At 40.9% G+C, this 25,387-nt stretch overlaps 1 protein-coding gene across 20 annotated transcripts in view; it reads right to left on the bottom strand.

The window, feature by feature from the left end:
• The window catches only part of caska (calcium/calmodulin-dependent serine protein kinase a), a 161,575-nt gene that overhangs the window by 97,224 nt on the left and 38,964 nt on the right, over positions 1–25,387 (bottom strand). For all 20 annotated transcript variants that reach the window (XM_082509342.1, XM_082509331.1, XM_082509346.1 and 17 more), the window contains exon 2: positions 7,646–7,758. In XM_082509342.1, coding sequence (XP_082365468.1) covers positions 7,646–7,758 — 113 coding nt within the window. The remainder of the gene's footprint in view (positions 1–7,645; positions 7,759–25,387) is intronic.

Below are 25,387 nucleotides of genomic sequence, written 5' to 3'. Positions count from 1 at the left end.
GTTTTCTATGCAATGAGCATGCAGAGGGGCCTGGGTCACACGACACTGCACTTAATGCTGCAATCAAAAAGCCCTCTCTAAAGTTTAGCAAACTGGGTAAACTGGACTTGCATCTTCAATCACTGATACAAGGTTGCATGACAAGGTGCCCTTGAGCATGTTACCTGAGCTGTTCTCAGTGCGTTCATCAGTGTGAACGTTGGGTAGAAAGTGAAAAAAAGTGATTGTATGCATGTGTGTGTGAATGACACATGTTGTATGAAGTGCTTAGAGTGCTCAAGTAGAGAAAAACGGCACAGAGAAGAATCGGTCCATTTACGCCCATCAATGGCTGTGCAGAAAATTATTTTGTCAAAGGAGGAATCATGGCTTTAAGATGAGACACCGCTCGTTTCTGTTACTCTACATCACAGACATTAAAAAAAACAAAAAGCTTTTTTGTGCTATGTTTTCTTCCCACAGTTCAAACAGCTCAACTGCCCGCAGGTCTTCAAAAGAAAGGAATGATTTCATCTTGGAAACCTGAGCATGAAGAAACTGTCAGTGTATTGGGTCACTGACCGAGAAATCTGAGTGTCTTTTGTACTTTTGATCCCTTTTTGGTATTTTTGGGAAAAGTTCAAGTTCTAGTGTTTACAGTTAGTATGGAGTTTAGTCCTGGTTATGTTCCAAGTTAAGTTAGACTTATGATCCGTGTTTTCTTGTCAGTGTGTCATTCCCTGTTTCCTGTGCGAGTCTGTAGTGTCCTCTTCGTATGTTCCTTAAGTTATGTCTGTGTATCGTCTCCTTCTTCTGTCCTCATGTTTCATTTCATGTCTCCCCCGTCTGTTCATGTGTTCTGCCCAGCCCGTCATCTCACTCTCGTTCCGTGTCCCTCGCTCCCTTCTTCCCCAGGTCATGTCTTTGTGTTTCGTCTCCATGTTCCCATTGTCAAGTCTGTGTGTCTGCGTGTTTCCCGTTTTATTTTGACAGTCTCTCATCCTGTGTTCAGTGTGTTCAGTCTTGCCTTTTCTTGTGTCATTAGTCTATTCATCCCAGCTGTGCTCCCCGTGTGTTTCCACTGCCTTCGTCACCCTCGTGTGTATTTATTGTGTGTGTAGTTTTCACAGTTTAGGTTACTTTTGCATTCTGTTTTTTCCCTTATTTTGTATCCTTGTGTTAAGCCTAAATAATAAACATCTCACCCTTGGTTAAATTTAAGTTTGTTTCCATGTTTTGTCTGTCGTTGTACCCACACGACACACCGGCCACCTGGCTGTAACAGAAACTGGCCTTACAAACTGAACTAATTATTACTACTTACACAGTCTAAATTAAATCCAGAGATTAAATGTAAAAGTATAAATCAGTGGCACAGGTCGTCACCAATTATTAAATAACAGAAGCTCAGTTTTGCTCCTGTGCAGGTTTAAGGACATCCAGGGTTTTCACTTTGACTTTGAGTTAATGGACTTCAATGGTAGAACCAGGTGCCATCCTCATTGCAAAGAAAGAGGAAGCTGCGTCATCTAAAACTAGATCCTAGTGTGAACGGGTATGACGAAAAAAGAAGAGGACCTTTGTGGGATACCACAGGGCAGGTAAAAACATAACAAGGCTCCCGGAGAAGCTTCTGCTCTATGATTATGATTTAAACCAACTTAGTTCAATCGTGTGCCAGGTGAGAAAGCAGGACATAATCTAGAGAGTATTCTACAATATTCAAAGTGGCAGTGAAACAAAATAAAACCACTGGTACCACAAACAGTTTGACTAAATCCTGAATACTAGTGATAATTTCATTCAGCTTCACTGTGCTTTACTTTTTTGGTATTTCAAATTTATGACTTCATAGACAGCTAATCAAAAATCCATGAGTCCACTCCCAGCCCACTGAAGGAACAATGGGCTGGGAGGTCAGTTCCCCAACTCTCTGTGACTGGTAGTCATGGCCATTGATCAGTGGTCTTTGATCAGTGGGTTTTGGTCAGTGGTTGTTGATCAATGGTCATGAGAATTTGCATAATTAAGTTTAACCTCCTAGGATCTGGCGTCCACATATGTGGACATCACATTTTTATGGAAGCCCGTTTCCACCACTAAATAAAAACAAAAAAGCTAGTATCCATAACTCGAAATTTCAAGTTACTTTTCTCGAAATTTCGAGAAAAGTAACTTGAAATTTCGAGTTACTTTTCTCGAAATTTCGAGTTGGCTCTGCCAATCAAAAATATACGTGAACGAGGTCGCTTTCTTGTTACCCGGAAGCATATGGCGCAGAGGAACGCACACTCAAAAACGGATCCCAACAAATTGGCGCTTTCGCGAGTACGTTTGCTGATAGTAACACCATGTGATTCAGCTAATAACACAGGGATTTCATCATTTGTGAAGCCAGGCTGAAAACACTCAGCAATCTGTGGATTCACGACTGGATGTAATACCGGTAGCTTAGCTGTAGCGTTTGTAGCTGAGGGCTTCAGCTTCTGGGTAACAAGGAAATGACGTCATTCACGTAGATTACTGATTGGCAGCGCTAACTCTAAATTTCGAGTTACTTTTCTCAAAATTTCGAGTTAATAAATCGAAATTTCGAGTTAATAAATCGAAATTTCGAGAAAATAACTCGAAATTTTGAGTTATGGATCCTTTTTTTTTTTTAGTGGCGGAAACGGGCTTCCATACATTTTGGGTTATTTAGACCAAAATACTCAATTTTGCTCTACAAGGGCCTGATATCCACTTACGAGGACATTATACTGCTACTGTTCTATCGAAATTTTAAACGAATATCCTCATAAGTGGCTCTCATTTTTCTCAGAAACAAAAATTAGGTAAAAAATAAATAAAATACTAATTCTTCGTTTTTACATTCATCAGGTCCCAATCAGCCCTAATATCAAAGAGAAATTAAAAATGCATGCCGTGGAAGAGTTCGGGTCTTAGGAGGTTAAGGAACCGACCTCCCAGCCCATTGTTCCTTCAGTGGGCTGGTTTCAGTCAGTATGCAAATGTACTGTTTATAAGATTGGGGAAACCTGCAGTCAGCTGAGACTGAAGAAGTCATTTGGATGAGTGATGAAGGATTTCTCCCACAAAACGCTACGTCCAGATGAAGAGAATCAACTTTTTGGAGATTTACTTTCCTGGATGATTGAGAATGCATCAAGACCTTGGCTGTCTATGCTCAAACACTATTAATTGCCATGAAATTACTGCTTTCTGAGTTTTTTCTATTTCCGAATCTGTCCGCCTTCCTCTTTATTGTTCCTGGCACACTTGTATTTACAGAACTGTGGAAACAACTTAATTGAGACTAAAGAGCCCTGACATTCTGAAGGCACTGACCTTCAATTAAGCAGCTGGTGCTGAAAAATCTGATGGACTGTGAAGCAGGTCAAGACAACAGTGAAAGCTGACAGTTATTTAGCTACCAGCCAGCACCAATGTAGAGAAGCTCAAAGGTGAAGCACAGAAGGAGATAGCAGGTCAAATCAAGAACAGCTGCCTCCTAAACAGCTCATGAATGCATTTAAAGTCATGGAGTCATATTAGAATAAGGAGGGGATGGCAGGATTGCATATTAACCATTTTATTTACATAGAATGCAGGAGGACGTATATTCATGCAAGAAGTGTAACTACAAACAAGGCAGGCAGATATTTAATTATCGAACTTTGTCTTATGTCTGGAAATATGCTTTGTTTGTTTTTTTTTAAGTTTGCTGGGGATGCACAGTGCTGTGCAAAGGTTTTACGCTGTGTTTTATTTAGACATGCAAACATAAATGCAAATAGTATAGTATGGAAGGCAAAAACAGAGTTAGCTCGCTAGCTTCTATCTAAATACAATATAGCATGTCCTGACTGCGGGGTTTTGGAAACAAATTAAAACGTACAGCTCTGTTATCACTTCCAGCATAAATGAAGACAGAAAACTAAACAGCAGTGACGTTTGTAGGGTTACTGAAGTTTGGCTAGCTGGTATATAATGATGTGCTACGTGACCGCTAGCGACACAGCTATGTTAGCATAATATAAACAAGCTAACTTTTTTTCCACTCAATAAAAGTTAACGTGAGTGTTCTCGGTGATCAGGAACAAATGTAATCGCATGGCAGGATGCTGTAAAAGGACCAAACTTCAGCCAGGAGAACAACTGAGATAATCCATCCACAATACGAGGTTAGTCATTCATATACTGCTGCATGGGCTGGGCTGTAGTTACATCCTAAGGTTTTAAAAACTGAGCTTAAATAAATGATTAGCGGTAATAAAAGCCGAGGGAGGTCAACAGTGATCACTGACTGTTTTAGGAGCTTTTTGAGATCAAATAGAAGAAAATACATAACATTAAACATGTTAACAACACAAAAGCCATATTAAACGCAGACTACTTTAGGCCTGGAAGTAGGATTCGTCACGTCATCACTTAACGACCGGATAGGGGGTCCAACGTGTTTTACAGATAGCTGTAGACTTAAAAGACCCATTGTCACTGCTTTTGAGTCCAATTCTTGTGTAATTTGGCGTGTCATAATTTCTCTTCTTTAAGAATGGCTTCTTGAAAGTATTTCTGATTTGGCCTCAGTGAATACACTGCACACCTGACTGAAATATGCAAAGTTTTAGAGCTAACAGCAAACAACCAGTGTTAGAGCTAAGTTGTGATACGTTTTACATATGCATGTGTGGATATATTAGTGTAACAAAATTGGTGCACAGTACTGTAGAACAGAAATTAATTTTTAAAATCATTGTTTTCCATTGTTTTAATCTCATTGTGGGGCTTGTTTTCTAACTGGCTGCAAGACTTACTAACTGTTCAATTAGATGTGTGTTATAATTTTGTTGAGTTTAACAGAGGGCCTGTACTCAGTCAGTAACATGAAAAAAAGCTCTTTATCTTTTCTTCTGAAGTAACACTTGTTTAGATGTAAAACAAGAGGGTGAGACATGAAAAAAAAGGATGTGAGATTCTCATTAGGAGACCAGACCTACACACTGCTCTCTCTTTAAATCTCTCAGATTTGCCATTGTTTCCTCACTTTGCTAGATTATTGTTATTTATTTTAGGTTTATTAAACCTATTATGCGTTACTGTCACAAAACTAGACTCAAACACAGACTTGGAATATGCAGTTGCTTAAAGTGAGATCTGCAGCTTTCTGTAGACATCACTTTAAAAGTCACACTCTAAAGTCACACTGCACAATTGGCTGAGCATGTTATGTGTGCTGTATTGAAGCTCTACTAAACTACAGCGTCTCACGCTGGATTATGTAGCACAGATCAGTGAGAATGAATTACACGAGGTAAAGAAGGCTACTGCGTAATGTGGCAGTAAAGCCGCTCTGAGAATCATTAATTGTCTCGAGAGCATAGCATATATGCACGGTCACACGGCCAATCAAAGACTTGCCAGCTCTTTCAGTGGCAATATATGGAGTAATACACACGCAACACTTTTAACCTTAATTAATAACTCAGTTCAATTCAGTTTTATATTTTCATATTCATATTTCTATAGGGCCACTTCACAAAGACCACACAATTTTAGAGAGAACAATCAGAACATCCTCTACGACAGTGTTTCCCAACATTTTGAAGCCATAGCACATATTTCACATTAGAAAAATCACACGGCACGGCACCAACAAAAATCTCACGAAAAGCATATTGACAATTTTTCCCCCACACCAGGCATAGTGGAATTGTCTCGGTTTGTCCCCAGTATACCTTTTTTGCTTCTGACCACTACTCTTGCTAGGGCCTTCATCTCAGCCTGAATTTTCTCCAGGACCCAGGTCAGATTGACTACGTTTTCTTTTCTAATATTTATCTATTGCTATTTTGCATTGTATTGACTCACAGCATGACTATTATGTAATTTCCACTTTGTCTTCTTCTGTTTTACTGGCAGTTGGCAACCCATTTTATTAGAGCAGGTAGTAGTACTGCCCTCTAGTGGAAGAGAATGTAATCGTTCTGCCCGTTGCTCACACTGATCGCTTAGAGCAGCGGTCTCCAACCTTTTTTGCGCCACGGACTGGTTTAATGTCAGACAATATTTTCACAGACCGGCCTTTAAGGTGTTGCAGATAATACAACAAAATAAAACGATACGACCAAGACAAAAACTGTGGTATTTTGTAAATATCATAAACACGAATTTACTGTGTAATTGTGTAACTTTACTAGCAGCGTCCTCCAACAACACTGAGAGTAGCATCCTCCTCTCTGCATCTTAATGCTCTCTGGTCACTATGGTAACGTGTAAATATTTCTTTCAAAATAAGACACACAACTACAAAACAAATATAAAGTACATGAAAATGTATTCATAACACACAGGAAAAGACTCAGGGAAACTGAGTTAACAATAAAAACCCTGAAAACCATAAATTTCACACCCGAGCCTCAACTCTCACGTCCCGGTACCAAACAACTCACGGACCGGTATTGACCTAAAGAACCACTTAATGCCTAGTGTATCATACTTCATACATGAGTTTCTGAGATTCCTACATCATTAGCGTGATTAAAAAAAATGTCAGAAGGTTAAATAAACAATCCAAATAAATGAAAAACTAAAATATGAAAATGAAAAATTTCCAGCAATTATTTCATGGTTCAGTCTTCAAAGGGTTAAACACAAGACTGAGTGAATAAAATTCTTTGTCTCTTTGTCTGCTTGTCTCTTAATAGGCTAAATAGTGTTGTTCCATCCAGCACCTTCATAAGCAAACATCATGGAAGAGAGCAGGTCTCTTTATTCCTTTCCAAATACACACACACACACACACACACACACACACACACACACACACACAACTTGGATTCTCTTTCTACCATCTCTCCTTTCTCAGTTCACCTAATAGTTTCTTTCTTATCACCTCAACTCCACCCTACAAATATCTTTAATTCAATCTCTCCTCCTCTCTTGTTCTCTCAGCCCTTCCCTCCACCTCTCCTTCAGCCTGCGGGAGATATCCGATAAGACCTGCATGTTTTGTTTAGACTTTAGAATTTCCTGGACTGGAGCCACACTACATCAACACATTAAAGTAATAAATATGCCAATGATGCAAATAATGCTTTTTTTTAAAACATTTTTGTTACTTTAACAGTCACATGAACTATAAATTTACCATCTGAATCCACAAATCCAGTGTGAGCTAAAAATATGGTCAATGGTATGAAAATCGTGTTTCATTTGATTTGGAAAGTTTCACTAAAATCAAAGCTAAAGGCAGTGAACAGTGGAGACAGCACACGTCGTTCCTGAACAATCACTCTCAAGGTGCCCTCAGAATGGCTCAGTAATTAACTGCTTCAGCGGTAAAAGCCCAAAGACAACATCAGACGACTATGACTGAACTGGGAATCTCCCTGGTGTGGCTGTGAGCAACCAAGTGAATGAAAAGTAGGGCAGTGTTTAGAAGAGCAAGTGTGCTCAGAGGATTTGTTTGAAACAAAACAAACAAACAAACAAACAAAAAAAACTCACACACGCAAACAAGGGCGAGCATCTGACCTCTCCTCTGCATCAACTTTCAGTATTTAACAAAGCAAGGCAAATAAAAGCACTTACCTCCAGCTATACTGAGGAACAAGCCCAAACAGCAGAGAGTGACTAATGGGATGACAGAAAAGTGATCTCTTACCCTCTGTGCTGAGACCAGGGCTGGAGGTGAACTGGGCCACATCCACGATTTTGACAGCAAACTGCTGCCCCGTCTCTCTGTTGATGCATCTCCTCACCACACTGAAGGGACCCCTGAAGAACACATGGAGAAAAAAGGGAACACGTGGCTTGTTAACAAAAATCCATTAAGCGAACAAAAACTGGCACATGGTGGCAGCAGAAATAAGCTTCGCATTTCAAACACTGCTGCAATGAGCAGTGTCACTTTTCAGCGTGCACGGCAGGGCTGTCGCCACATCACATTTTCGATTCCCGACTATGTAACACACTTAAAACTTAGGTGGAAGTTGTGGCCCTGAGCTTGTGTTTGGCTACAAAGAAAAGGGGACTGTGGGCTGTCAACCTACATGCAGCCACTTGTGTACAGTCTTTGGAAAAGTAGCACCATTCTGCAGCCTGACAACCAGATATTGTGCACGTCTCTAATGGAGATTTATTAAAAAGCTGAGTTTGTCAGAAAACAGAATAACAGTGGGGCTTGCAACAAAAAGCATGCATGAGAAGCAGAGAGAACGGCTGCAGTGGACAAACAGTTTCACTTTATCTACAAGGAACTTCCTTTACAAATACAGCTCCTCTTCGTCTGAGGCTGAGCTAAAGATGCCACATACATATGGCTCTCCAGAGCACAGTGATGCACCTGCAGGCTACCAACAAAGATCCAGAGCTGGCACTCTGTGCTGAAGTAAACCTTGTTTTGGATTCCAGCAACTCTAGAGGGCAATGTCTGCTCTGTAGATACTAAATACTTACTTTATGCTGTGCCCAGGAGACAAAGGTAGCTTTTTTAAGTGAGTGCAGAAAACTGCAGTTGTTGTTACTGTGCAACTGAAAACACGGGATGTAAAACCAAAACCAGCAAAGTGAAGAGCTGAATACTCCAGAGAGGGGGGGCTTCAGAGTCATGTGATGAATCTCTGTGTTCATTACCGTGAGTGACCACATTATATACAAACAGTCATTTGATGCATGATTAATTTAAAAATTTTCATGCCAGCTGCATTAAGGGGAAAGAAGGCTCCATTAAGCCCATGCCTCTATTGTGTCACATCAATTTTCTGCTAGTGAACTGTTACAAAATTATGTGATGACAAGCTCAAAGACTTAACAAAGGATGGGGTTTTTTTTGTTTTTAAAACACAAAAGAAATAAAATAGTGTTGAAATAGTAACCCCAGGGGAGTGTACTGAGTGCAGCAGAATATCAGTACATGCAATTAAGCCACAGCTGGACTATGGCTCTCATCGCTGAGGTCCACACCATGAATCATCCCTCCTGCAGAGCGTGTGCATCATCCGATTCAGTCACTGGGATAAACACAGGTCTACCACCGATGGTTCAGATTTAACAAGCCAGCAGGTCAGGGTTACAGTGCACTACAGCAGCAGGACACCGGCTAAATACAGCGCCTGGCTGCAGGTGCACTCACAGCGCCTGGGTAATAGGTTTGAAGTGACCCGGACACTGAAGAATAATGTGTGATTAAAAAGCGAACGTGTTGACAGCATAAGGTTTAGCAGCGGAGAGTGGAGGCAGATTCAAACACATGAAGCAATGAGTAAGAATGTATAAGAATAGTCATGGTGGAGCATAGTCCCATCCACGTTCTTTCTGTCTGATTACCCCTGAAAACTGTCCCCAGATGCACCAAGTTTAACAGGAGCACACAGTCGAGGTCCACTGACTGCTGTTAGTAAGGTGGTATTTAAAGGAGATGGAGGATGAGAAGTAATGAACTGGACTTTTAGACTGTGATGTAATCATATGTGTATGTACGTATAACCACACAGAGAGTGAGAAGCAGCATGAATTATGCTGATCTTCCATCAGGTTTTGCAGCAAAATGACGGAGGTGAGTGTTCTGCGCACACCTCCTTTATTAGTGGAGGTATGCAAATATATTTCTTCTCCTATCTGATGAGAATTGGGATTTAAAAAACAAAAAACTACCAACTGTGATTCCTTCTACATGCAAATTGTCCCCTTTTGTCTTCACTGTGGAACTAAATCAGAATAAAACATGTTTTTACTCAAAACTTTTTTTCCCTCTCTCGTTTAGAAGAATTTCTGCAGCTGGTAAATAGTCTAAATCTGGCATTTCTCATTAAAAGCAAAAAATAAATAAACATACAAACATCATCAAATAACTGTTGTTTTCCTTACAATAAATCTTTGTAGGTATATAGAGTGGATTTTAAGTATCATTGGACCTCTCCTTCAAGGTCAGTAGATTGATATGAATCTCAAAGTGATAATACTATACAGAGCTATTTAAAACTATGTTACTTGATGCCATTGTTTATACTGACACCATATAGGTGTCATATATAGGGGAATATAGCGGATGATATATGGGGATTCTAAATATTGCTTACTTTGGACCTTTGACCTCTTCTTCAAGGTCAAATAAGGTCAAACTTTCATGAAATGTCTCATCTTTCAAGCTACACTTAAAAGCATTTATGAATTGATACTGGTATATGGGGACTCTAAACATCACATTATAGTTTGCATCTAAATATCATGACAGATCTGACCTCTGACCTCACTTTTACATTTCAAATCTGTCTTTCTTTCAGGTTGACCTCACAATGTTTTCTATCGTTAAAGAAAGAAAATGAGCTGCCTAGTTAGAAATATACTGCAGTATAATATTAAATAATAAAATGAAGTTATTCATCCAGTTATTTACAGATCATACTTATTATCCATCACTTAAACCTTCAGAAGGTTTCTCTAATCCTGTACTTCTGTAATCTAAGTAGATATTTGACATGCATGAAAATTTACAAAATACTAAATGATTTCCTTGAAAGTGAATCCTGCCCAGAGAGTGAGCTGCCTTCACGGAGCTCTCAGATGTCTTCTTGTTTCAGTTGCATCTAAGGTTGCAGGATATCCCCAGTAATGTAGGAATAGGCCTGATTTTGTCATATTAAATAACTGAGATTGCAATACTGAGTATAATAACTATGATCAACAATGCTGTCATAATGAATCAGCCATACCGAACGCCATTTTTCTTAAAACCTGCTTGAATATTAATACCCAACTTTAGAATAGAGATTTTGAAAAATTGTCATCTTCCATCTGTTGCCTTGGTTACAATACCCCCAACTCAAGCTACTTTGAAAGCACATGTAAAGACGATCCACATATTAAAAAAAAAAAAAAACTATAAGTAAACAAAAAACAAAACATGGCTTGAGAGCCAGTCTGAAGTTGACTGGATAAAAATGACAGCTCACTGCTGAGCACCACCGCATGTTTTTGTGGCTTTTGATCTTTTCCACACTGTCCTGTGGGTGAACTGGGAAATGCAATAGTCAGCTGGGTTCACTAGAAGAGCAGCTTTTAACTAGCGACACTGCTACCCTCCAGTATGACTCTCACTACCTGCAGCAGCCTTCTGTGAATTACACATCCCACAGCAAATTGCACTCAGCACAGCCTCAGCAGTAATGTGAAAACTCCCATTTCACAGCTAAACAACACGCTGTCTCTGCAGCAGGCACCACCGGGGCGGCTGGCTAAGGTCTGAACGCAAGCGGTGCTGCTCCAGTTTTTCTGTCTGTGTGTATGTGTTTGTGTGTGTTCACACAAGTGGGTGAAGAAGAGTGTGAGTCTCTGTGCACAAACACAGACTGGCTGAACAGATGGTGATCAAGCTAAAGCAGCTTAGCGTCAGAAGGGTGAGGTAGGACGGCACGGCGCCCAAACATGCAGACACACACAGACACACACACACACACACACACTTCCATTTCTGTGCACGCAAGCGGTGTAAACATAGATCAAACTGAGGCTGAAATAAACACCATGAGCAGTGTTGCTGAATAAACCGCCGCTTTGACCTGAATGATTGTACAATGTTTATATGCTCGGTGCACGCATGCAGCATGCTCTCACACACACACACACACACACACACACACACACACACACACACACACACCACCAGGTTTAGTGAACAGAAACATTCCTCAGTTTCTTTTTCCCTTCAACATCCCATGATAGTCATTTATTTTATAGGGAGCTTCTAAATGCAATTAAGCAAGACACACGAGGTGCGAGGTGGTAAATTCCACATTCACTTGTTAAAATCCATGTGTTTGCCCATCACTATATTCACTTATCTGCTGATGACTGATAGTTTTAATTAGAAAGATGCACCATTTGTGATTAGCCTGTTCGCCCTAAAGAAGCAAAGTGTCAGTCTAATTATTTAATATAAAAACTGTTCACTGCTTTCCTAACTGTCAGCGTACAGGGTGTACTGAAAGAGAGGACAGAATGACACATAAGATGATGGCTTTCTTCCAGCTTTTTTCTAAAGCTTTTTGGACTGAAAGGAACTGACTGGCTCTGTGGGGAAATCTACCTTTCCAACTAAAAGCTAACAACAGCTCGCAAACAATGAATTCCTCCATTTCTGGAAGTTTGGCACACTGCATTTGAGTTTCAACTTTGTTGGACCAGGTGCACCAAGTCCAAAAAAAAAAAAGACAATTCATTAGTAATGCAGCTGGGATCTCCTCGTCTGCCTTATCGTCGCGCCACAGTCCAGTCACTTCACCTCTGCCCCACCCGCCTCTGCAAGCAGCGCCTCAAATGTCAAGACTCGCTCAAGGCTGCGCTCTACACAGCCACGAACGAGAGGCCCCAGAGGAGCCGGGACAAAAACAAGCGAGAACACGGGAGGAGGAGGTGAGATGGGACGTCATGTGATTTAAAAAAAAAAAAAAAAGAAAAGAAAAAAGAAAAAAAGAAAAAAAGAAAGAAAAGAAAAAAGCTCACTTGAGGAAATATAAAAATAACATGAACTGGGAAAAACGTCCCAAGAGGACCAGGAAAACACAAGGAAGTGACCCTGATCTTCAGCCATCACGTTCTAATCATTTCATCTCTTTCATCTACTCCAGCTGTTTGTGTCATGCCCTGCTTTGCTCAAATATACACTTCATCAGACGCAAGCAGAGCTCAAAAACAGTGCAGGAGCATCTTCATGTTTTATCACAACTAAGCTGCAGACAGTTTTGTCAAATGCAGTCCACTCTGAGAATTCATTTAATATCATCACTTCACAATTACAGCTGAAATTAGCTGTACATTCAACCATTAGTCAGCTGACAGAAAATTAAACAGTAATTAGGGATTGACGTTTAAAGACTTGAACATTTTCAGTGATTGGCTGCAGCCTTTCAGCCGTGTACTTGCTTTGGGTTTAAAATTGAGACTCATGATAGGACGAATCTGAACGTTACCCAGAAGTGCCACAGCAGGAGACGTAATGTACTTGCGCTTAGCCTGTTAGCTCTGGAGGTCTATTTAATTATAAGCAGCAGCTTGTATCCTCCACTGGTGTCTATAAATGATGCATTCAGGTGCAGGGCTCACGATCCAGTTGGCAAAAGTCACTACTTTTTACTTTAAAGCTACTGTTCCCTTTCTGCCAATCCTGACATGTGTGCAATGTGACGATGCTCCATTTCCATGTGCCTCCACACCATGTTCACAGTAGGTGACTGTGGGACAGCTGCCATTCTAATAACTATGTGACTACATGACCATCAGGCCCTCACTCTACCCCATGTTTATGTCGCAGGTTCACTTTGGTGGAACAGCTGATATCTCTGAAGTGTGAAATTCACCTTTGAATGACTTAACTACTCTCATGTGTACTACTACTGGTAGATATTCATGTTAAACATGAACACAGTTTCAAATAAAGAGTTCCACATATATAGACATAGCTCATCCATTGGCTTTGAACTACAGACGGCTGAAGTGGCGGAACAGGGTGTCTTGGAAGAAGTCAAACTGCACATGGAGGAGACATTCTGGCTCTGAATGGGGCTCAGCTGCACGCAGTGTCAGGCATTATGGCTCTGAACAGAAGTCAGCTGCACATGGGCTATTCTGATGATTCCTGCACTTTATCCACCCTCATTGAAATAACAGGAAGAGGATGAGAGCGAAGGGGGGAGGTGGTGTCGAGACAGAAAGAAGAGAAGCATGGACAGGAAGAGGAGAGGAAAAGTGAGAGGGTGAGGATGCCACCTTTATTCATTTGTAACACAGCGTTTTCAGTAAAGTATTTACTGAAACATGCTTTACATGAAGTCCCATTAGATACCAGTACACTAGAATATATGGAGGACAGGTTCAACAAGGTCACTCAAATGTAATTACAGCAATATGTTGTTTTGGTTTTCCCTGCATTTATGATTCATCATCTCATTATCAATTAGTATTTACACACAGTGGGTTCCTCAGGGTCACAACATGTTGTTTACCCACTTATCAGATTATAGTGATGATTACTGCAGCTGAAAATGTAACTCTTACCTTTTAAAAGATGAGCAACTACGTATGCAAAGCTTTGGCAGAGCCATTTATTTTTGTTATGGGACTAAGCCAGTAAAAACAGATGCTATAAGAACCACGTTCAAAAATAAATCAATGTCATTATGCTGACACCCAGCTCTGTGTATTTATCTTGGACTCCACCAGAGTAGCACTGCATGATTCACAGTTAAAAATGATTATTGTTTATGTTATTCTGGGTCTTAATGCAGCCCCCTCAGTTCAGCTTCTGTTTACAACAAGCCTTTTAGCTTCCTTTCCCCTTTCTTTAAATCAGCTGTCTTCTGATTGGATGCCCCTCATTAAAAGGTTTGGACAGTAGGTCCACAGCTCACTGTCACACCCGAGTGTCTGGATAACCGTAATAGGGGCGTCGTCTGTCTGTACATACACTCAAGAGTATGAAGGAAAAAAATCTGAAACAGTGTATTTAGCTTGGCTCACAGGGAATACTTGTACATACACTGACCCCAATATTTCAAACTTTGGCAATGTTTCATATAACCCTCATTTTAACTGTGTGTATGTTAGAGAATTGTAAAAAACAAAAAACCCCAGAATAGTTCAAGTTTAAAATCTAATTTGAAAACAATTAGCTTAACGTAGGATTTTTGCATTGCATTGTATTCGAACACAGGCATGACGTAATGACACTGAGTAGGTGAAATGCTTATTGGCTCAAAAAATGGCAGAACAGGAGAGGGGAGTGAGCACGAACAAAAACAACTACAAAAAAAACCCAAAACAGACTGAAATGGGAAAACATTTATTGTTGGTTTCACTTTACCACAAGCTGATCAGAACAATCCAAAGCTTAAAAAAATAAGTTACCAGTTGTTCAACACATTTTGAACACTGCCTCCTGATGACAGTCAGCAGCTACAGATGAGGATGAGAATCACCAGCCAGACAAACACAAAAAGTTACACAGTAAAAAAGAAAACCAGGAAAACTAATTGTTCAATTGCTCATTAACACAAATATCTAAGCAGGCGATCACATGGCAGTAATTCACTGCATTTGAGCATAAGAGATCAACACGACCTGCTTCAAAGGCATAAAAATGAAGAATAAGGCTGATTTAAGTGACTTTAAACATAGCGTGGTTGTTGATGCCAGACGGGCAGGGTTGAGTTTTCAAAAAGTGCTTAACTACTGGGGTTTTCCTACATAGCCATCTGAAGGGTTTACAAAGAACAGACCAAAAAGGAAAATATCCAGTGAGGTGCAGTTCTCTGGGAAAATTTGCCTTTATACTGTAAAAGAAAGCTTAGCCAACAAATCCAAAGCTTATCGGGGTTAAATTCACTGTGTAAGGTTGCCCAACTGTGTTCAAATAGAGCTGTAGCACATGAGCTAAAGTGAAAGAGAAAGTGGGTTAACTAGATGCGGGGGCGAGCAAAGGGAATTGGCTCCAAACATGTGTGACCTTTAGTCCCACAGTTCACAGCCATAAGCACTTAATGACTGTACAACAGCTCCCGACCTTTAATCCCTGCACTTCAGCTGACCTCACAGGTAGCCCGGAGTCTTACTCTGCTCATACAATAACTGACTGAGTGAGAGGATGAGGGGGGAAAGCCTTGGAACAGAGAAACATTCACTGCAATCCAACTCAGGGTAACCATGGAAAATTTACTGCAACATCAAAAAGATAGGGTGCCCTATATTGCACACCATCCATCTGCATCTTTGTGTGTGTGTTACTGTAATAAAAGGTGATTTGTACTCTGCCCCGACTTCATATAGTGCATCAATCACCCTGTGTCTTATTCTGTAAGTGTCACCAGCTTTACAACACACACAAGTTTACGGCATCACTTACACCCAACTCTAACCTGGCATGTGTGCATGTCAGTCAGGCAGGTCACTGGAAGCAGCAAAAGAGGAAGTAGCACTAAGCTGCTTTAAACTGGGCTGCTCTTCTCAGCTGGAGATGACAGTCACATTCTCTCGCGTTATTAGATTAGCCTGCCACTTCTAGCGTGTCGATTCATGTTTCAGCTGACTGATCTGTTTCCCAAAAATCAGCACAAATAATGTGAATACAGCTAAATAATGCCATCGTCAGACAAAGTAGAACCAGCCTGTGTATTCCTGCAAAGGTATAGAATCACATCCTTATTCGCACAAAAGCCTGATCTGAGGAGAATGAAGAGGAACTGAAAAGCTTAGGACTGGATCTGACTTCATGTTATCAGGAGCCATAATGAAACGTCAGCCTGGGGGAAACATTAAAGAGAATCGACAGTAAATGAATGTCATTAGCATGTTTACACCTCCCACAGAGCCGCGGGAGAGGGGCAAGTCAGAGAGATAAGTGAGAGGGAGTGGCACACAAAGACGCAGGCATGTGTCTGAGAAATCCCATGTACTGTTAAAGGCCTGCCAGTGATGATGACTATAAAGTAACGCACTCAGTGGGGGGTTTTTTGGATTGGAAACTGTGACGCACGCTGTGACCTACAGCTGAGGCCTGCATGGAACAATCATATGCTGGTCATTCTGCAGGCAAATGCAAAGTAGCAGAAAACAAAACAAAAACTTTGAAAGTAATTCAAATCAGTTGTATTTATACAGCGTTGATTCACAACAGCAGTTGCCTGAAGGCATGTGAGGTAAACTTCCAAAACCCACAGACCGATGAGTAGCGCTTGGTGACAGTGGGAAGGAAAAACTGCTCAGTTGCGATTCAGTACTGACAGGTTGGACACTATGGTCTGCGTCCATACTAGAAATGATTCGCTCGTCGCATGAGGCTTTGCAGCTGATGGCCGACTGCTTGCAAACATTCCAGGCTCCAGTCGTTGAGGTAACCAAATGGATTTTCTACCCGGTCAAATCTCGGTGGTATTCTTCACTTTTGCCTGGAGGTTGAGAAAAGTTTATGTCAAGGCCCTGCCCACTTCTCGTTGCCAGTCCTCATTTCACCTGCAGTGACTTGAAGTCACCTAATGTTGTTCACCTTGTATGTGCACAGTGAAAGTGGAGCTGCCGACTAAAGCTAAAGAACCACTCCATACAGGACCTGCTGCAGTTCGTAAACTGGGTCATGTGCTGCTAACTGAAGCTCATTGACTCTGTAGAACAGACCAGGGACCACCATCTCATTACCCACAGTTCAAGACAGTGGAATTTGAGTCCAATGAGGGGATGAGGAACTGATTAGCAACTACTATTGCTCCATTATCAGTTTATCTAAGAAACTGTGTGAAGTACTTTCTCCATTTCTGTGGGAAACGTGGAAATGGGAAAGCAATAATGTTTTTGCAAAGTCTGCCGTGTGACAGCCACTAATCCATTTTTGGCACTCATATCTGTCTTTCTGTTTGAACCTGGTATTCTCTTGCTTCTCTGTCAAATCCCTTTGTTGACCCTCTTTTAGGGTTCAGGATAGTTTCCATCAGATAATTCAGCATGTAAGCCCAATGGCTTTGTCTCATTAGTTCTGATTGCTTTTTTGAAAGTAAATTTTTCTTCATAAAAAATTTACGGTAATTTCAAACTTAGAAACTTGAAATTAAAAACTTATTGTAAATGACAACTCACAGCGTTGCTGCAATGTCTATCCAGGCCACAGGGACCACGGTATGAAGGATTAACCCCTTTATTGTCTGGGCTCGGCAGCAGGGATACTACTCAATATTTATACTGAACCTTTTAACAGCAATTAAATCAGCAATTATCAGTATATAGCATAGTATCATGATATTTTGCATGGTGATATTGTATCGATACAGGGATACCAAATCTAAATCATTTCATATTTTTTAAGTAAATTAAAACAGTCTGGGAATACTATAAACAAGAGGGCTCACTTTGTCTGATAGGAGGCAAAGCTTCTGCAAACAGTCGCAGTCTGACTCAGACTGACTGCAATCACTCTCAGAGAGCCTGTCAAAGGTCTGTACATAATTGCGGTGTAATTTATAAAGAGAACTTGCTAACATGTTGCCATCAGTCTGAATGAGGCTGTCAATAAGCCCAAGTCGAGGGGGCTCGACTCACTTGGCTGCTAGCTGGTTGCATTCTGGTTAAATTTCTGAAGAACAGGAAGGTTGATGAGCGCGAATGTGATGTGAATTTCTGACTGACTGGAAACATTTATGGCAGATTTTAGTGACGTGTGTGTTGGTATGCTTGACAATCTCACTTAGCAGCAAAAAAAAAAGAAAAAAGAAAAAGAAAAAAAGAATTAATTTCACATGATTTTCAGTTCCATATCATGATAATATTGTATTGTGGGATGTCTGGTGATTAGGGCCTCTACTTTTATCTGTTCTTTGAAGATTTGTTTTCCTGTTAGTTACCATGTTTTTACAAAAAAGGCTGGTCAACAGATAAATGAGATGAAGACCGTGTTAGCTGAAAGGCAAGATGGTCATGAGAAATTATTCTCCAAGGAATCTGATGCCAAGCTATGAGAAACCAGATTGACTGGCCATCCAATTATTCTCCCCAGTCGTTCCATCCTGGAAAACCAAAGAGTGGTCCCCCTTGATGCTGGGGGAATTGTTAAACAGCATGTAATTGACAGCTTAGCCAGTCAGATGCTTCAGCTGCCGCTAGCAAGGTTTCAGACAGCCTTCACTCAGCTGCCGCCGGGGCATTTGATCCTGATAAAAAGTAGTTATGGTAAAGCGATAAAAAAAATTGGAGCAAAAACAGCGTACATGAGACACTAATGCAGCTAAGTACAATGGGGACGTAGAACAGAGGCACTGGTGGTGTGTTGTGAGAAAACTCCTGAGTCTGCAGTTTAAGGTGAACAAAGCAGAGGCACAGCAAACATTAAAAGAAAGAAAAAAATACAAGTCTCCACCTCTCCCAAAGCAAGGGAGGTACAAAAACAAAGAAAACAAGAAAGCTGCGGAATGCAAATATCCCGAGAGAAAAAGGTATAACCTGAGGGCGGATGCAACGACAGATTATGTGTGAATAATCGGGATGGTAATGATTTCTCTTCAGTTGTTAGGGACAAGCCTCTCAAAAGCAGTGAAGAATAATTATTTACAGAATAACCACTGACCTATATCTCACACAGGAGTTAGCACATAATATTTGCCAGCTCGTGCTCTGTCTGTTATACTGTATAGGTGACTGTGGGCTTGGGGATTGGTTTAGGGAATATTAGAAACACTACAGTGCTAATGAGCAAGTTTATTTACTCGAGTCACAAAATTGTTTAAAGGAGGGTATTACATTGCACATTTTCAGACATATCCTCCACTGTAGTGCTTTACCATGAACCTTATGAAGATTAATGATCTGGCATGACTGTGCAAAAAGTTGATTCTAACCTTTCAGCATATTCTAAATCAAGCAATCAGAGAGGAAATTGGATTCCTGCACCTCCTCCTCTACACTCTGTTTTTAGGCATTAGTAAATCTAGTTGGGGAAAGAAGATTTTGGCCAGTCGCAGGTCTTCTCCAAAAAAGTTGACGTGTGATGGCAAGTCTGATACAATGGCAGAAAATCATGCAGGTACCCTTGATATTTCAACACCAGCAACAACTGCCTACTTGGTTTATAAAAAGCAGAATGTCTGCAAAATATTAAAAATAAATAAATAAATAAATAAATCTACACAGTGCGAGAGTACTCTACATTTATAACATTTCAATTTTACCCTTACAGCCTTCAGACTGGAATTTCCAATGCGGATTAAAGCCATTATATCTATATATGCTGTATTAGACCACGAACTAGCAGAAGCAGTCTAGAAGCTCATGGATTTGCTGTAGTAAAATGCCAGTGAAGTCTGGTGGCTTTGCAGACGTCACAGCTGGATGTAACGGCCTCTCTGATCACAGGGTAAACTGGTGAAAGTATTCTCATTGCACTGTACAACTGGGCCTCTTTTTAAATATGGCTAGAATTCATTTTGCTACTGACCCCATCTATGGCGCCACATTTCTTAGCTTCCCTGCTGCTCCTACTGTCTGCTCCTCCAAATTGGGGGCACCATCAACTGTAGGCAACACATTGACTATGTTAAGTACCTCATACAACCCCACTTCAAAGAATCCTCCCCACCGCCCCTCCTGCCCAGCGTGATGATTTCATTTCACTGGTGATATGATAAAGAGAAACAGAAAGAGAGCCTGATGAATGGGAGCAGAAGTCTGATGTGCCTTTAAGGCCTCTTAAGATAACTTTTCTTCAGCATTTTAAGCACTTTATGTTAAAATGACACAGATAAGCCATCTTATTGAAAGAGTTCCTTCCCCCTGTTCCCTCCTAATCTGCCTCACATCCTGAAGAAAGCATCATGATACAATAAAGAGCGTGCAGGTGGGAAGCCACTGCTCTAATGACTTTGCCTCTTATTTTAAGACCTTATTACCAGCTCCTCTGCCTAGTTACAGCTTAACCAAGTTAACTAAGATGGACTTTTTTTAAAATCCAAAATAAAACATGCTTAGTTCATCACCTGTGATATAAGCACACTGGTGTCCTGACTACAGTTCAATTATAGCTTTGTAAGGCACCTGTGCAGCGGCCAACTAGGGACAGATGATTTGTTTAAATTCCCTAGCTAACGACTAGCTGGCTAAAGCAATGTGGTTAAATGTTCAATGTTAGCTCTAAGATGACATGGTGCCTCACTGTGATGGGAAGCTGTGGAAACAAAGACAGAGGGCAGTCATATGAAATAGCACGCTTCTGAAATGCTTTGATCTCCAACATGATGACATGCCTGCAAAGCTGACCCATGCATACCCATGCTGGTCCACACTGTCTGCACTGCCCAAAAAGTTCTAAAGAATGGTTACGCTTCTCTTTTTTTCCTGTTATGAGGCGACACTGAATTTCTCTGTGTATGTTGACAGAGGAGGGACGGTTCAAGTGTTTCTTGACATCGTATTCAGTTGACTCCCATGATGCAGCTGTAAAAATGTAGGTTGCTCTGCCTTGCACAAAATAATTATCCACCCTGATATCGCTGATGGTTTAAGCTGAATAGGATGCAGACTTCCGCTAGGCATGAGCAGCTGAGTGAGACAAGAACGCTAATGAACAGTTGTTGAAAATCAAAGCTTTGCTGAATATGTTCTGACGCACGCATGCACGCACACACACGCGCACACACACACGCACGCACAGACACACACAGACACACACACACACACACACAGCAACTCACAGCACAACTGCGTCTCTGATCATAGCTGGGTGTCCATGGTCTCCATGTTGGAGTAGCTACCAATAATGCAACAAGTGAGTACTGCTGTGTGCTGCCGACGATCACTTCAAGTGGATTCAGCATCACTACAAATTCAATTAAATTTTATTTCCTAGCATCCACCCAGGAGCTCCAGAGTACAGACACAGGGAAATGGCAAAGTGTGCAGAAGAACAACAGAGAGTGAGGAGTGCAGCAGTTAGAGGAAAGTGTAGCCAGATGGAGCGTGACAGGAAGGGAATGAAAAGAGGGGAAAAAAGGTTTTAAAAAAAAGAAAAAAAAAGAAAGAAATCAAGAAATTGCACCTATACATCCACATCTTCCTCTAACTGTACTCCTGCTGTCATCTCTCCCTCCTGTCTGTGTCAGAGTGGGTATGTAAGGAAGTAGAGCTGGGCAGCTTATTTAGCCTCCCATGAGGACTAGGCAGAAGCCTGGACATGCCAGCACCTGAATGCTCACTCACAGTCCCCACACACACACACACACACACACACACACACACACACACACACACACACACAGCAGCACAGGTGACAGGCTTTCCTGAAGACCCCCTCTCAGAGAGGCTAGTCAGAGGGTGTGATATACTTGTGTGCTCGATGTACTCATGCAGTGCCAGGAGTAGTAGCAGGCCACTGGGCTTAGATAAATTGCATTTGAGGTAAGAGGCCAAGGAACATTCCCCACAACAATGACGTAATATTTCAGTGTGTTTTCTGATGTGTGATGTAATGATAGTTGGTGAATGTACGGGGCTTTGCTGTAGAAAAGGGTACAAGTGAATGCAGCCTGGACTCGATCATGTTTATTCTAGCAGTGCTCCGTATCAGTTATGAATATTCCTGATATCAGGGAGCTGTATTTTGTTAATTCTCCAGGTGCTGGATCCATTTCTACAACTCCCATCTGATTTCCATCTTTCTTTCATAAAAGGACATGTGTATTTTTCAGCCCTGAAATTTGTATGTGGGGAAAAATGTACTCTAAGTGCCAATAATCTAGAAAATATTCATATGTAAACATTAGCATATTTAATAAACTGATGACAAAGTTATTAAACAACAATCAGCTGACTCTTCATAGTGTCAGCAATTTTAGTACAATATTTTTTGCCCCTTTGGGAAACTGAAAAATAAAATAAAATACTGCAATAAGAACTATAAACATGATTAGGAACTGACACTTTTGCAGATTACTGGTTATTGTAATGCATTGTCAGGAAGCCAAAAACAATTGCCGTTTATTCTAAACCCTTTATTTATTAGTGTGTCATCATGGTGATGCAGGTGTGGAAAGTATGGTGTACACTACGGTGCAGGTTAACTACATCTGGAGAGAACCTTTTATATCTGGGTATGATTCCAGCCACTGGCAGATGGATGAAAATGGAAACTGTAGTTTGGTGTGCAATGATATAAACAATTGCTATTTTCCAGACAACTTTTGCACATTTACTGGTCTAAAACACTAATCACAAATTCTAGTTAGGGTTATTACCAGATAATGTACGTACAACTAACGTACAAATACAAAAATGGCTCAGAGCTGTTTGAGCTCACAGACCAAATGACATCCAGGTCCTCTCAAAATGTAACCTTGATTCACGTCTTCCTCAGATTTTTGGTTTGAAAGTGCAAAGAAAAGATGCAAGTGAGAGAAACACTGACAAGGAGAATAATAACAGGATGAGCTGCCAAATCAAACCAAAGTGCTCCCGAGTTGTATCAACAAATGACAAGACTACATTATACGGAGAACTGCGCACAGGCACAGGGGGCAGAGATGAAAACAAACCCAACTTGTGCGAGAGAGACCATTGGGTTTTATTCTTGGCAAAAAAGAAAAATATCAGAGGAACAAAATGCTGCAAGTCTAAATCTTTTTCCCCAAGAGCAGCCGTTGTGCTTCAGCATCTACTCGATTCATCTGCTCCTTTACAACTCTCACTTACATGCCAACCCAGCCATTTCATTAAGACTCCTTTTCACTCTTGTTAATTCACTTGGTAGTCATTCTAATGCTCTCGACTTTGATTTTGCAGTATCAGCTGCAGCTACAATTGACGTCAAAGGCTTCTGTATGGCTGGGATCATTTACACAACCGTTTTCATGAGAGAAATGTATTTAAGGACAGTAAGTACATTTTAAGGTGTAATATATTTCATTTGCTCTGTTTTGGATTTGGATAACAGGACACCGCAGTATATTCTCCAGCATCTCACACTTCTGATGATCAGTTGTCTGCTTGACGTTTATTCAGCTGTGTAAAAACTGTAACTTTAATCTCAGCCAACCGATTTACTCAGGAACAAATAAAATACTGAAAAAAGCCAAACAATAACATTTTTAAGTTATCTAAGTGACTTATATATGTTTAACCTGAGTAGTGAAAGACGGCTGTGGGTTCGTAAACGATTTGTTGGGAGTCCGGTGTTCTCGCCGGCTCTAGTGAGCCTTGAATCCCGGCTACCTATCGAGCTAGTGGGTAACAGACGTCTCAGAAAACGTTGGAGCACTTTTGAAAATATGTGGTGTCTTGATAAACAGAGCAGATATTTGAGGTTTACACAGCTACATTCTCGCCTGAAAATATGTTAAACGTTTATTTTGTGACCCAGAAAGAATAATAAGAGTAATATTAAAACTAACTAGCTAACTATGAATTCTGGGATAGGTTGGGCCACGAAGGACACACCCGACCCATCCTTCAAATCTGGGGAAATGAAGGGTGCATTTGTCGGAGTCTTCGAATTTGGACAGTCTTCGTCATGTCACTGTAATGTAATCAGCCTACAAATGCGGGCACAGTAGGATGCGGTACCTGAATTTGGACACAGCTACGACACCAGACACAGCTTCTTCTTCTTCGGGGTTTAACGGCAGCTGGCATCCTTGTACATGCAGTGCTGCCATCTTCTGTTTCAGTCCGTTATTACACTCTTAAATCCTACTGCTTATTCCCGCATCTTTTGGAATCTTACAAAGCTTCAAACGACGCGTTGACTATTAAATTAGTCGTCAACAATTTTGATAGTCGACGTAATCTGACTAGTCGACTAAGCGTGGCAGCCCTAACTCCAGCTTTGGGTTTTCCACTTGTATTTTCATCTTTCCCCTTTTCACCCACAGAGCCAGTGGAAGACTTGAGCAACAGCTTTGACTTAGCTGCTAATAACTTGCAAATACCCAGGAGAAACAGGAGAGTGGAGATGGAGCTGGAGAGAAAAGAAAGTAAAATTGAGGTGGAAAATGTCAGCACCCTGCTTTGGTCCCCTTTTGTGTTCACTGAGATTCAAACTCCCAAGTATCCGGCCCTTTAACCGACCCAACTACGCTCCAAAACCAAAGGAGCTCTGTGGAAAAAGAACCACAGCATTTCCTCCTGTGGTTGTGAGCCAAGGCTTTTCTTTTCTGCTTTCCTTCTGGCTGAGGCTGTGCTGGCCTGTGGAAGAAGGCCAAAGCAGCAACAAATCTACACACATTAGGAAGAAACGGGAACACATGCTGGGAGGCCCATCAAAAACAAAATGTATTCTAAATGAGGATGTGTGTGCACGCACTGCACACATTACCTGCTCCCTGACCCAGAGAAAAAAAAGCACAGGGAGGACAGAAACACAGGATCTAAGGATGAGAGAGCAAATGAAAGAGCAAAAGGGGTGAGGGGAGGTGGAGGAGAAGGATTATTCACGACAGGACGTCCGACTATGGTCACCTATCACAGATTTATCTTAAGCCTGCCTTGTCAACCAATACTTGCAATCCCCTGCTCTACCACAGGTAGATCTGCACGATGATGGCCAAAATGATGATCAAAATGATTTTGATCACAAGTATTCATTAAAAAATTTTTTATTGGATCTCTTAAAAGAAAAATATTTGGCTCCATTCATTGTATCTGTATGACTGATGTAAACTCGTAGCTGTGAGACCCCTCTCCATTTCCCTTGTGAGGTTTTGCAAACAACACAGACTTTTCACTGTGGAACAATAATTGCAAAAGGGGATAACATCTTTTGGCCAGTTTATTGACCATTTTCCCTGAAGCCTTTATTGCTCACTGTGTTTACTGGACACATATTTGTCCAAATGAATGAAATGTGATCTTTGTGAGACTGATGGAAATATTGATGAGCTGTATCGGT

Source organism: Aulonocara stuartgranti, assembly GCF_965226115.1.
Source record: "Aulonocara stuartgranti genome assembly, chromosome: 16".
NCBI lineage: Eukaryota > Metazoa > Chordata > Actinopteri > Cichliformes > Cichlidae > Aulonocara > Aulonocara stuartgranti.
Note: the sequence above shows the minus strand (reverse complement) of the source record. Positions and strands in the feature narration are given on the sequence as shown.